The 14,301-nt window shown below is 42.2% G+C and overlaps 1 protein-coding gene across 1 annotated transcript in view; it reads left to right on the forward strand.

The window, feature by feature from the left end:
- Positions 1-5,125: 5,125 nt before the first annotated feature.
- Positions 5,126-14,301, forward strand: part of HCFC1 (host cell factor C1) — a 25,925-nt gene continuing 16,749 nt past the window's right edge. The window contains exons 1-10 of the mRNA XM_029283397.1: positions 5,126-5,665; positions 8,460-8,608; positions 8,692-8,852; positions 9,086-9,294; positions 9,478-9,562; positions 9,639-9,745; positions 9,842-10,021; positions 11,340-11,765; positions 12,656-12,816; positions 12,968-13,162. Of these exons, the coding sequence (XP_029139230.1) occupies positions 5,452-5,665; positions 8,460-8,608; positions 8,692-8,852; positions 9,086-9,294; positions 9,478-9,562; positions 9,639-9,745; positions 9,842-10,021; positions 11,340-11,765; positions 12,656-12,816; positions 12,968-13,162 (1,887 nt within the window). The 5' untranslated portion in view covers positions 5,126-5,451. The remainder of the gene's footprint in view (positions 5,666-8,459; positions 8,609-8,691; positions 8,853-9,085; positions 9,295-9,477; positions 9,563-9,638; positions 9,746-9,841; positions 10,022-11,339; positions 11,766-12,655; positions 12,817-12,967; positions 13,163-14,301) is intronic.

The raw sequence follows: 14,301 nt of genomic DNA on the forward strand, positions 1-14,301 counted from the left end.
TGGAGTTGATTTGCCACAGCCTACCCAGGCTCCTTTAATTACCATTAGAACTTCCAGACCTCCTTTTAACCTTTCTAAGGTCAATTGGTGCTTTGTCTTGTCTTTCCCCTACCAATATAATCTGTGATTTCAGACCTAATTTACAGGACTGTAACCTTAATGTTTTAATTTCTATTCATGACTTTTTCTAGCCTAAAGTGTCAAACAATGAATGGTTGCCATTTATTTTAATACTTCAATATCTGACTCCTATACTTAAGAAAAAAACAATCACAATTATTGTCCCATTAATGCTAAACTGCACATTAAATTACCTTCAGTAGATTCATGTTTTGCAAAGCAGATCTGTTGACAGCTTTGTAAAATCTTGTTGCTCATGGGATATAAATATTTTTAAAAAATGCTCTGGTTGAGGAAATAAAGCCTAGTGCAGGGAAATTAATCTCAAAATGTCCTCAGGTAAAGTACCCACTTGGACAGAAAGTGATGTGACAGAACTATAATGAAATTTGGCACAGCACAAGGCAAAAGTACAATTATTTCATACCTAATAAACTATTTATATATACACGTAACCTTTTGCAGTGGCATCATGAGTGTGTATCTTTTAAAAATATAACTATTTTCTTCTGCAATATATCAGGGGTCAAGCCCAAGATATTTCGGTTGAAGAAGAAAATTATATTTGTTCCTGTTTTCATTAAAATATATCACATGTCCATAAAAAAATCTCAACAAAATTTCTGTGCAGCTAGAGCACTATGGCCACCCAATTAAAATACTCTGGGGGATTTACAAAATATCAAATATATATAATTAAAACACAAGCACCCTAACCCCAGGCCAAGAAGCACAGCCAAGTCTTAAGGGACTTCCGGAATACTGTTGATTGATTACATTTATATGCCACCCAGACTAGGAGAGAAATCTGGAGTGAAAACAACAAACATCTCCAGAAAATGCTTTTCCCCAAGTCAAAGACAGTGACAGAGAAGGACATTTTCATAATCCTGCAAGCATTTAATAAGCATTTAATTGAAGAGACCTGGAGCACATCTACCCTGCCTGAGCATTCCAGGTGGGCAGAAACAACTGGAGATAATCCCTCAGATTGGCATGAAGTGGTCTCTAGGCGATAACTAACACTGTGAACTGTACATGGAACCAAATATCCATTATATTCTGTGGCATTTTTCCTATACGAAATGGGTAACCAATACAACTCGTGTAAAAGTAATGACACATAGCATAACTTGATGTGAAAACAGCAATGTATTCAGCCTAAAGTAATGGATGAGTGCCTACAGCAATCTGCAATAGTTTCTTCCTACACCTTTTATGCTAGATATCGCATATTTAGCAGTCATCCATACCTCAAGATGGGTGCCTTTCAATCTGGGGAGGAAACCCAAAATTGTTGCCTAATATTTAAAAGGGGAAAAACAAATATTTCAATATGGAGAAACACGGAAAGGCAAACTATCTGAGAAATTATTGTGGTGGCATTAGGATTTTATTTGGACAGTATATACTGTGCATAAGCATAAAACATGATAAAATATTAGTGCAGGAATAAAGCAAGAAAACAGACACATAAAGAGAAAAAAATGTGACAAACATGATGGTGGGATTGAAATGAATCAACTTTGAAATCTTTATAATTTTGCCCACTCCTTGTTCCCATTTGCTTTTCCTGTTGTTTAAAATTATTTTTAAAGTATAAGTTACATTCTGAATCTTAGTGTTGATCTTTCGTTTTGGACAATTATGTGACTGCAGCTGACCACAGCAGCGTGGCCACACAGAAGCATTGAAGCAGCAAAATTTTGCCAAATTTCAGTAGCACAAGAGTCAAGAGTCCCAGATTTTGGATGCATTTTGTAAGTTAGCCAATTTGAGGTACACTGGTTAAAAAACTTGCCCAATGAAGATTACAAAAAAACAACAACAAACAAACAAGAGAACTTCAGTAATATGTACTAAGAAAGATACTCCATGGATGAAGAAAAAGAGAAAGTGCAAATTAAATACAAAAAAGAACACAAAAAGTCTTATTATAGAAGAAATTCAATTTACAACAAAATAATTATTTATTTTGAACTCATGAGATATGGGTCCCTATTTCGCTCCAGGTATTGTACCTTCTGATCATAAGTATATATTAATTTAATACTTATACCTTCAACAAGAAAATATTAGCAGAACTTCATGATCTTGCTTTACTTGTTTACATAAATCACTTATTTTTAATTTTAAAGACTTCACACTATCTTCTTCCTTCGCACTATATTCCCAGTCCTAGTCAAGAATTTAACTTATACTTTAAAAAAAGCATAGATCTGCTGTTAATTTATTATCGATACAACGAACAGGAAAACAAGTTGGGGATATATAACCGAAAAAGCCTCTACCTTTGGGAATCTAAATGCTGAATGATGAGAAATAGTAAAAAATAAAACAGGAGACCTCAAAATACAGGCAGTTACTTTTCCTCGATGTATTCTACAAAGGCAGCAGTACCTCTAAACTACTGCTCCACGCCAAAATCCTACAGTACTATATAATTATTATCAATATGTAAAGCTTGCAACTCTGAATTGACCGACTTAGACAAAAGCCCTACTGAACTTACTTCCCAGTAACCATGCAGAGAACTAGGGTGATTGCTTATTGGGCAAGTTTAACTGGTTTCAACGCAACGTAATCCTCTGCAAGTAGGCTCCAAAATGAATCCTTCGGGATTCACGGGGGTTTATTGTTAGGCCAACGTGTCCAGGGCCAAAGACAATTGCAAATCAGGAAGCAAGCAACACGGGCAAAGAAAGACCGCTTTCTTATCGCTGACGACCAGACCCAAAGCATCCGGGTCTTCGCAGATGCAGCCGGGAAGGGCCTATCCGGGAGAGGTTTCTGCGCCTGCGCAATTGAGACCGGCGAGTCCCAGAGGAAAAACTGTTAGAGTAGTTTCTAAGATCGTGTTACTATTTCAAAGTCTATATATTCTAAAAATGGCATCTTTCTCCATTCAAGAGAAATTCGAAAGCGATAATTAAATAAGTCTCCTACGGATCCGCGTTTTAGTAACTGAACTTCTGAATCGCCAACTTGAGTAGACCAGTCCGCGCTGCTCCTTCGATCAACGGCTTTGGTCATGCTGAAAAAAGCGGCGTCACGCGACAGCCCGCTTGTTCTTTATTCGTAGTGCGTCATGTTAGTTCCTGTCTTCAACATCCGGGTAATTGAGCCCGTTAGCACCATCTTGGTTTCTTTTTCAGTCACGCCACCCGCTAGAGATTTCAACTAGCGCCATTTTGGGGCTGTATAGCAATTCGCGTAGGAGAAGCGATTGTACATTTCTGTTATCCGATGATTTAATAAACCTGGTTTAATCGGGAAAATACATCAGGAAGAAAATACACGGAAGTTTCTTGACTTTAACGAAGCCGTTTTTGCCGAGGGTTCGGCCCATCCGGGTATTTCTGAGGCAGCCATCTTGAATGTGTATATATCCGCACCATCCGGAATAGGAGAATCGCCATCTTGAATCTCACATAACACAGGGCGGCAACATACGGGCATTGGAGAAAGACGCCATTTTAATGCTCGAAAGGGAGGGAAACACATCCGGGAACTTAATGGGATATTTGTGGGTTGGTTTTTTTTTTATTATTTTGGGATAGTGATAGCAAAGGGGTGGATCCAAAATGGCAGCTTCCAGGAAAGCATGAAACCTGAATTTTAACATCATTCCCAGTATTATATAAGCCTGCCTGAATTCCGAATCGTGTTATTTAATTCCTTGAAATTCGGGATAAGATTCAGGACCAAAAATATTTATAGAAATCAAGACAGTTTTTGCGAGAAATAGATTCAGGTGCATTTCTGAAGATGAGTAGGTCATGGGTGCTCTCCTAACCGCTGGATGACACGCGAACATCCAATAAATATTATTCACGTGCATCCACGAAACGAACGCAGCGTCAATTTTTATCTCCAAAGATGGCGGCGCCCATAAGCGTTGCTATGCAGTGAAGCACTTGCTGAGAGGTGGAGGCCTATCGCACCTCCCCAAAGCAGTCGTGGCCGGTACTAGTGGTGAAGCCGATTATTGGAGGAGCAGATTTTTTTAAAATGCGAGAGGGCGGAGTTTTGTATTCAAAATGGCAACACACACATAACATTCGGAGAGTTTTTATAGCTTACAGCCGGGAAAAACGCCGACAATCGTTTTGAGCTTCGAATAATAATAATAAGAAAAAGTGCGGTGAAGCCGGTCCAGAATTTCCCCTCCACCGCTCACCACAAAAGAAAGAGGGGGACTTGGCGGTCCCCCAACATGGCGATGCCCAAGCAGCCCTGCCCACCGAAAATGGCGGCGCCCTAGTGGGAGGGGTTCCGTACAGAGGCCTCATTTTGGCTCCGCCTTCAGGCGCTGCCGAGGAAGAGAGACTCCTCACAGGCGCAAGATGGCGGCTCCCAGGGCGGCGTGAAGGCGCCTAGAGCCCGCAGCTTGCCCATCGGTGCCGTACAGCGGGGCTGGATCGAGCTGCCCGTTACGCTTGGAAGCCGGAGGGAGAGCGCCCTGGCTTAGAACTCCGGGCTGGGGAGTAGGCAGGACCAGCGGGGAAGACGCGCCGGGTGGGGGGACGAGGGGGAGGCGGCTTCTCCCTCTCTGAGGCCGCCATTTTCCGTCCGGGCAACACAAGATGGCGGCTCCCAGGGCCGGGCTCTGAGCGGGGGCCGGAGGGGGGCGGCAGAGGGGCCCTGTTACGAGGGGGGAGGAGTAACTGCCCCACGCGGGGTAATTCCCTCGCAGGGGGAATTGGTATTGGTTTTGAAAAGGCAGGAGGCAATTGGGGTAATTTTGTATCAGCCCCCCCTCTTATTGCAAGGGAGGGTGTCTGCTCCATAGAGATTTATGTATTCCGGTCGTGGGGGGAGAAATACGGTCATCGAAACTCATTGTCGGAAAGGGAGCCTTAGGAGTTTTTCAGCAACGGGGTATGCCTCTAAGCTGTGACTGCCTCACGAAATAAAAAGGGCAGCTACTTGTCCCGCCAAGAGTTTTTGTGGGGGTGGGTGGGTAGGATTTTAATTTTTTTTTTTTTTACTTTTCTTTTTCACAACTACTCCGAATTAGTTTGTTTGCAGCAAAGGAGGTGACTGTGACCCGGTGCCCGCGGTGAGGGGGTGTCTTAGTAGTTAGAATAATTGTGGGCGTCTTGCCTCACTGGGGAGGACTGCTTTGCTCTGTCCTCTCAAAAAAGTAAAGCTGGTGTTGCTTCCACGAACAGTCTTACCTCAAAAGAGGTAGAGTGCATGTGGCTTAGGGGGATCTTTTTTTGAGCCACCGCTGGGAAAGCAGAACTGATAAGGGAGCCCTTACACGCTGCTGTTTTAGAGGACTGATTGCTAGAAAGGATACTTATTGAGAGTTAGGAGGTGCTTTCTATGGCCTCTCCTGTTGTCCCTAGTGGGGGCTCCCCAACAGGTGGTGGGGCCACTGCAGGGCTGCTGCAGCCCCGCTGGAAGCGTGTGATTGGATGGTCAGGCCCTGTGCCTCGGCCCCGACATGGACACAGAGCTGTGGCAATCAAAGAGCTGATTGTGGTCTTCGGAGGGGGCAATGAGGGCATCGTGGATGAGTTGCATGTCTATAATACAGGTAAGGGGGGGGGGCTGAATGGGCAACAGTATTTAGGGTATTCGTAGGATTAGGTCATTACCCCATTTGTGTCCATTGGGCAAAAGATTGTCTATAATTGGTGATTTAGTTCTCCATGAACATAAGATCTCCAATATCTCTTGTATAGAAAAAAAGTATCTGCAACTACAGTTGTATATTAGCAAGTTTCTATAAGACCCATTACATTTATTTATTTAATTGCTTTCATTTTATCAAAGTGATTGGTATATGGAAGCATAAGAGGAGAGAACTATAAAGATGAAACAATGGTAAAGTCAAATTTATCTTGAATTTTCTTCAGCCTTTTCAATGTGATAACTGCCTTGGAGCGGCTTCCATTAGATGGAATTATAGCACCTTCACATTGGAGACTTTTTCCAATTTACATGCTTGTGCTTGGCTTGTGTAGGATTTTATTTTTGCAAAAGGGACATAAAAGCAATTTTTTTGTGGAATGTCCATCAGTCTAGTAGTAGCGTACCTCAGGATTATTTTGTCAAAACCATAGTTCAAATTATCAGTCCCACAACAGTGTGGGAGGTGGAGGAATGAATAGTTGGCAAAAGGAAAAAGATCTCTGCCAACTTGATTGAAAGCAAAAAAAAAAAATCTAGAGAACTATCCATCATGAAGCCGTTTTGAACATAGCACAGGGTGCTTTAAGGACACAAAGTTCTTGCGCTTTTGTATTAGCCTGGTGCTTTGTGAATAGCCATGTAACTTTGCTTGGCATTGTAATTTTATCTCTTCTAGTGTTAATACACTATTTTCCCTCATGGACTCTCAAATGCACTCATGTGATGAGATGGCGGGGCAGTACTCTAAGGAGCTGTTCTTCCCCAAAGACTTGGCGCGTAAAATTTAACTTTCGAATGCTACAGCTTTTAACTCTTCCGTTGCCTGTTTTTCCCCCTTGGCTTGGATGCATAAGAATACAATTGAACTGGGTTGACAATAGTGGTAGGGAGCAAATGCTGCAATATTTCACCTTGTAGGTAATCGAGAGGGGTCAATTGATCTTGAGTACCTTATCGTGAGTACCAAACTATTCACCTCCTGTAGTCTCAATTCTGGTTTGAAATTGCCTAAAATAGTTCAGCATCCTGGGTTTAATTGTTTCTAATGCCAATTGGAAAAATTATGTTCTACCCTTTCAGATATATGCCACCCCTAGCCTTTATATTTTTAATTAAAGGCTTGTAAAATTGAGGCTTTACAAATTGAGTAGGGGAAGTCTAGATAGATGGACTCAAGATTGATGCTCCTTATTTAGACTGTTTTGGATACATTCCAGGAGACCACAGGTCAACAGTAGAGGTAGCACAGTTTTTTCTAAAGAAAGGGTTGGTTGGTAAAGGCAGGACTTGGTTTACAGTCTCATTCTGGCTTTCAGTCTCTGTAACATGCCACAGTAAGGTTAAGACATATACCCTGCCAGTAGCGGAAATGGTAAAAGTAGCCTTGCCAGTGTAAGGTTACAGAGGATAACTACAAGTGAAGATACTAGCTTTGACAATTAAATGGAAGAATTCAGGTTTTCACATTGTTAATGATCTCATTAACCCTCATATGACATTGAGATTTAATCATATTTTAAAAGTATGGAATTTTTAAAATAGACATAAGTGAGCAAAGGCATAATAAAAATTCAGCCATATTGTATATTCTGAAAAATATTCAAACAAAAAGTTTAAGAAAGTCAAAGCAGAAAAATCCTCTCTAGCGAAAGTATTCAGATAATTTTTAATTTTTGTTTGAAATTAGCATTTCCTTTTCTTTCATGAATAAAAGTTTCCCTCTTAGAAGCTGCATTCTTGATTTCAATATACAGTATAGATTTTGTTCTTTTGCTTTCTGCTTTTTGCATCTTTAGTGCTTTCATTCCAATGCTATTTTACTGCAAATACTGCCTTGAGTCAAACAATATAAAAGTATATTTTAGGTAACTAACAAACAAACCAAGTACTTGCCAAAAAAAGAAGTTTGAGATAGAAGTGCTAGATTGGGAGGCCTGTCAAAATCTCAGTAAATGCCAGTGCAATGCTGACTAAAGAGAAGGGACTCTTAACTAGTTAAGTCCAAGAATAAATATGTGGAATGAAGCAGTATGTTGGCTGGCAAGCGCATGCAGAAGGGAGTATGCCTCCCTCCCCCACTTTTAGTGTCAGCCACAGCATCTAGATATCCTATGGTTGGGAGTCCTCTTTCTATGAAACTAGAGCTGGATAGAAGTGGGTGGATCTCAGCTTCCTGATTGGCAGCTGTCTCATCTCTCACCATCCTGATAGGTTGCTTCCTTTGCCTGCTCATTGTAAACAGTTCAGTGCCCATGCCTCTTACTGCTATCTGCTGCATTCATCCAGAACATTGTCCCAGAGCAGGAAGGAAGGTTTTCTTTTCTCTGACATCCTTTAATATCGCAGGCTGCTTCCTTTATTTTATGCTCCCTCAATTTAGATTATAGCTATCCGGAAAGACTGCCTTTTTTTTTTTTTTGAAGCATCCAGCGTAAAGCAGAATTGTTAGTTGAGAGACCAAATAAGAATATTATTGCAATGATGGCAATCTCATTTTCACCACAAAAAATAACTTCTGAAGTGAGTGTGTAGTTCCAATTTTTATAGAGGTTCTTTATTTGATAAAGTTATCAGTTAAGAAAGAGTGAAATCCTAACTGTCCAGCCCTGAGTTGCTTCAAGAACGTTGTCACATGAAGCTCTATTGTATTTGGATGTAAGCTGTCCTTTCTTCATATTGCTTTCTTTTTTTTCCAGCTACAAACCAGTGGTTTATCCCAGCTGTGCGTGGAGACATTCCACCAGGTTGTGCTGCATATGGTTTTGTTTGTGATGGGACTCGTCTCCTAGTATTTGGTGGAATGGTTGAATATGGCAAGTACAGCAATGATCTGTATGAACTGCAGGTGAGTGCTTGCCAACTTAGTTCTTTCCCTTAATTTGCATTGCTTGCTTAGATTAATAATAATTTGATCCTTTATTATTCTAGGCCAGCCGTTGGGAATGGAAGAGACTCAAGGCCAAGACGCCCAAAAATGGGTCCACACCATGTCCACGCCTTGGCCATAGCTTCTCGTTGGTGGGCAACAAATGTTACCTTTTTGGTGGACTGGCCAATGACAGTGAAGATCCTAAGAATAACATTCCCAGGTACATTGCTATTATGTGCTTCTGCAGTCCAGGTACAATCACTTTTTGCCAGTTTAGATCAGAAGAAACTGGTTTTGTGTAATGTTGTAATGAACTATGTTCCTTTTGTTTTACTTTTTCTCCAGTTTTTAGGAAAATATCTCAAGTGGTATCAAAAACAAACAGCAAAAAACAAGAGAGCTACAATTTCTCACCTGGCTTTATACATGTTCTCTCTTTTTTCTTTTTTACAGGTACCTAAATGACCTCTATATCTTGGAGCTGCGGCCAGGATCTGGTGTGGGGTCCTGGGACATTCCCATCACCTATGGTGTATTACCTCCACCACGAGAATCCCATACTGCTGTTGTCTACACAGAAAAAGACAACAAAAAATCCAAACTGGTCATATACGGAGGCATGAGTGGTTGTCGTCTTGGTGATCTCTGGACACTAGATATCGGTAAAAGCAACTAAATTGAGTGGGGACAGATTTTAAACAGGCTTTTAGGTAGAGCAGGTCCTAAGATACAACAATTTTGGTTCTATTTCTGCGCTAGCCAGTATATATGTGTACTGTGTCTTGGAAGACTGAGAGGCAAGACCTTTTGGAAACAATGACTTCTGGTATATTTTCTTCCTCTAGATTCTCTAACGTGGAACAAGCCCAACCTGAGAGGGGTTGCACCACTCCCTCGCAGTCTGCATTCAGCCACAACCATTGGGAACAAGTAAGTTCCATTCCTGACATTTTCCAGACTGATTTCTCACCCAATTTTTAATTTTTGTTCTTTCTTTCTTTGGCAGAATGTATGTATTTGGTGGCTGGGTGCCCCTTGTTATGGATGATGTCAAAGTGGCTACGCATGAAAAGGAATGGAAATGCACAAATACTCTGGCCTGCCTCAACCTAGGTAGGTGAGGATGTAAAGGACGTGCCTCTTTTAACCTTACTTGCTTGGTATTCTATTAACAAGCCTGACCTTTTGTGCATGTATCTATCAATGCAGACTCCATGGCTTGGGAGCCCATTCTGATGGACACACTGGAAGAGAATACTCCACGGGCACGTGCAGGGCATTGTGCTGTAGCCATTAATACCCGCTTGTACATCTGGAGTGGCCGTGATGGCTACCGTAAAGCCTGGAACAACCAGGTTTGCTGCAAGGATCTCTGGTATCTTGAGACTGGTAAGAAGAATAGGTAGAAGTACTGCAGTGGGGATGCTATCTACTTATATATTACTCAGGCTTCTATGCTGATGTAATCTGTTAAGTCTCATGATAGGCTCATGCTATTTGTTTGGATTCTCCTAATTTTATCTATTAGATTTTTTTATCCTGCCTTTATTGCTTTATAGTAACTCAAGGCAGTGAACATACCTAATACTCCTTCCTCCTATTTTCCCCACAACAACAACCCTTTGAGGTACGTTGGGCTAAGATAGAGTAACTGCCTCACAGTCACCCAGCCAGCTTTCATGCCTAAAGTGAGATTAGAATTCACAGTCTCCTGGTTTCTAGACCAGCACCTTAATTACTACACAAACGGACTAATTTCTTAATTAGAAATTATTTAAGCTATTAAGAGTCATTATCTGCCATAGGAACATGAACAGTGCCAATATTTGAACAAACTGGTTCTCTATATAGGGAAGGTTTTAAATATGGTAGAACAGTGGAACATTTTGCTTCTCCAATTACTTCCTGAAGTACACATTTCAGGAAGGCCTGTATTTGTGATTTTTTTTGAACATATGGATGTTGCTGTCATATTGGAATTTCTGATGAGAACTGAGTATAGTGCATTGCTCTGGATGCATTTTCTGCTATCTTTTAAAGAGAATCATGTTGCTATAAGTCAAGTCTCCAAAACGTTTGGATCTATAGCCTCTCACTGATTAAGTGCACTATGGCTAATACCAGTGTCACATTGATTGTTCTCATCCCACAAGGATAAGCACGGGATTAAATTAAAACAGGCCCCAACATTAGAACTAAACTAGACCCTAGTTTAGAGTGTATGCGTTTTATGTCATGTTTTCCATAAGTAACTTTTAAATTAAATATTTTGATAATGTTGTAGAAGATTCCATAAGTATCCCTTTTTTCATGTTGTGATTTTGTCTATGAAACAATATAACAGCAGACTTCCCTGTCTCAAATGTCTTAGAAAGCAGAAGGAAAAGTTATTTTTCCTAGTTTTAAAAAATGTTTTGCCAAAAGCATTTTGTAAAAAATAAGGTGATGGGCAGTTAGAACCTCAAATGTTACTTTATCACCCTATCAAAAGAAGTTTAAAGAACAATGGGGAGGAAACAGCAATGTTTTGGTGCTGTATTGTGTGACACTACCTTCGGGGGGGGGGAAGGTATCCTTTCAAGTGTGTATTTAAAATGGTACGGAAAACATATTTTCTTGGGAATGTGTGAGTTTGTGCTCTCGCGACAGGTAACAGTGGGGCAAACTTCCTAATACCATTTCCCTTCTTGTTCTCTCTTACCCACAGAGAAACCTCCACCCCCTTCACGGGTTCAGCTGGTTCGTGCCAACACCAACTCCTTGGAAGTGAGCTGGGGTTCTGTCCCAACTGCAGATACTTACTTACTCCAGCTGCAGAAATACGACATCCCAGCTGCCTCCTCGCCAGCTGCTAATCCTGTGCCCTCAGTGCCTGTCAATCCCCCCAAGAGCCCTGCTCCTGCTGCTGCTGCACCTGTCTCTGCCGTGCAGCCTCTGGCACAAATGGGTATCACCTTGCTGCCACAGACCACAGCTGTCGCTGCAGCCACTGCTGCTGCTGCTGCCGCTGCCGCGGCCGCTTCTACTCCTGCCCCACCAACCACAACAACCATCCAGGTGCTTCCTACCGTGCCTACCAGCCCAATGCCGGTGCCTCCTGTAGCAGCTGCTGTTGCTACTCCTCGTCCACAAAGTAAGGAGGAAGTTTTTTTTTAATTTTCCAGTCAAAATTTTCTCCTTTCAAAAGCTGGCTAACTTTGTACAGCCCTTGAAGTCCTGCTTAATAAGAGCACCACCCCTCAGTTCTCCAAAAGGGCGGAAAGTGTCTTTTCCTTAATGCGAAAGTTCTGAAATTCTTTTTCTTGAGAATTATCTAAAAAGAATTGATTTCCTTTTTGTAGGGAACAAAGTAAATAGAATGGAGTTGAACTCCACTGAACACAGTGTACGTTCAGGTTCATGTTTTAACAGATACTCTCATAATCCTTTATTTTTCTACTTATGTGTTCCAAAAATTTAAAGCCACAGCTGAGTGCTTTTCACATTTTTCCGTAAGAGGAAAGAGATGAGCTATCCTTGTGTAATGTGCAAATTGTTTCAAAGGGGAAAGATTTTAAACTTAAAATGGGATGTTTGAGCAATTCCGGAAGTGTTCATGCTTGTAGAGGTACTACTATTTGAATAACTGTTTAGAATTTGGAACATTTTGCTTACCTCTGATGTTCCGTCCTGCCAAGGGTGTGGGGTCAATAAAAAACGTAGTTTCCAAATTAACTGCATTTTGCTAGGATAGCATTTTTGGAATGTCCTAATTGGAATAAGTAGAGATCTATATTTGGGATACCCATGCATCAAAATTAACTTAGAAGTGTTGCTTTAGACATCATTTGCCATTTTGAGGCTTCTCTGTCAAGTCATAATGTGATTCTGGAAGGCTGGAAAAAAGACAGACTACTTGAATCATTAATAAATGTTCTGTTTATATGAAGCCCGCAGTACTTCTGAAACATTTTGGTACAGACAACCCTTATTTGTATGTAGTCTAAAGTTTCATCTTAAGCTGTGCTTATTTTCTTTCTGCAGCTGTTCCAGCTGTGCTGAAGGTCACTGGCCCACAAGCTACCACAGGAGCACCACTGGTAACAGTACGGTCAGCGGGACAAGCTGGGAAAGGCCCAATGACAGTGACTTCTTTGCCAGCTGGGGTACGCATGGTGGTACCCACACAGAGCACTCAAGGGACGGTAAGTGAAGGCAGGAATGACGGGGACCTGTGCTGGAGGAAGTGATTCATCACATCTCATCGTGTCTGTCTGTGTCATTAATACATTGCCATAGTTATTTGCATGGAATCCTGGTGGTGTTAATTCACTGACTTTTTTTTCTTACTCTTAGGTGATTGGTAGCAGCTCCCAGATGAGTGGCATGGCAGCTCTGGCAGCTGCTGCTGCAGCCACTCAGAAAATTCCACCGTCCTCAGCCCCCACTATGTTAAGCATGCCTGCTGGTACTACCATAGTTAAGACTGTCGCAGTGTCCCCAGGCACCACCACATTACCCACCACAGTTAAAGTAGCTTCTCCAGTCATGGTGAGTATCCATGGCATATTTGTTTCTTTATTAAATTTGTATGCTTCCCATCTCCCTCTGAAAAGCGACAAAATAATCAAATACAAAAAATATTAATAATGTTAAAGATATTAAATACAAAGGCAAGAGGCAGAAAAGCAAAATCAGTCTGGTGGCAGTGTCTTCCCCATCAATCCACCAACCACCTCCAGTGATGAGCATCCCCATCAAGACCTCAGGCTAATTGGCAGAGCCAGGTTTCAAAACCTTCTAGGACACCAACAGGGGGGTCAGGCCTCACCTTAGATAGGGAGATATTTCCAAAAATGGGGGCCACCACAGCAGAAAAGGCTCTTCTTCCACACATTGGAGCTGAAACTCTGACCAACAGAGATTGCACAATGCTCCTTCTGCCTGATCACGTGGGATGGGCTGATCCCATTGAGGCAAGGCAGTTCCTCAGTTAACCTGACCTCTACCATGAAACATTTTAAAGCAGGCATGTCCAAAGTCCGGCCCGCGGGCCGGTTTAATCCGGCCCGCTAAGAGCCCTCCCTGCTCTATTTAAATGCGGCCCTCCCACACTTGTCCAGCGGCCCTCCCACACTTGGCCATTTTGTATTGGTTATAGTACATTCTAGCAGCTGGTTGTTCAAGGACTGGCACAAAAGGCCATGGCTGAAAGGGTGAGTATGCTCAACATGTCAGTTTTATAGTAATTCATACAAGGTGTATGTATGTGTAGGTGGTCGTCAATCTGGGTTTAATAATCGTTAGCTAAGCCATCCAACAACAGTAGGCCCGCTTTGGCGCGACAGTTAGATTGGCGAAGGAGGAAGATGGCGCCTTTCTTCACCACCTCCCGGCTCTCTTGTTCGCACTGGAGAGACACATTCTGCCCGCCGGCTTCCAGAAAACAAGGGCTTTTGAATCAGGCTAGAGACGTAAAGGCAGGGGAATCTAAAGCAAAAGAGGGCCTTCAAAAAAAAAAAACCCTCCAAAGTTTTCATGAGACTGGAGGGCTCATCTCTAGGTCCTTCGACCCACCGGAGGCGGCTTACTTTTCTTGACCGGCGCGCGGAGCTGGTGGCCGGCCACGGTGCTGCGGCTGCCCGGGGGCTCAGGCCTCTCCTCGGGGGTCACGTCCTCGTGCCGCTGCT

Source organism: Protobothrops mucrosquamatus, unplaced genomic scaffold (genome assembly GCF_001527695.2).
Source record: "Protobothrops mucrosquamatus isolate PMUCROS unplaced genomic scaffold, P.Mucros_1.0 scaffold76, whole genome shotgun sequence".
Lineage (NCBI taxonomy): Eukaryota > Metazoa > Chordata > Lepidosauria > Squamata > Viperidae > Protobothrops > Protobothrops mucrosquamatus.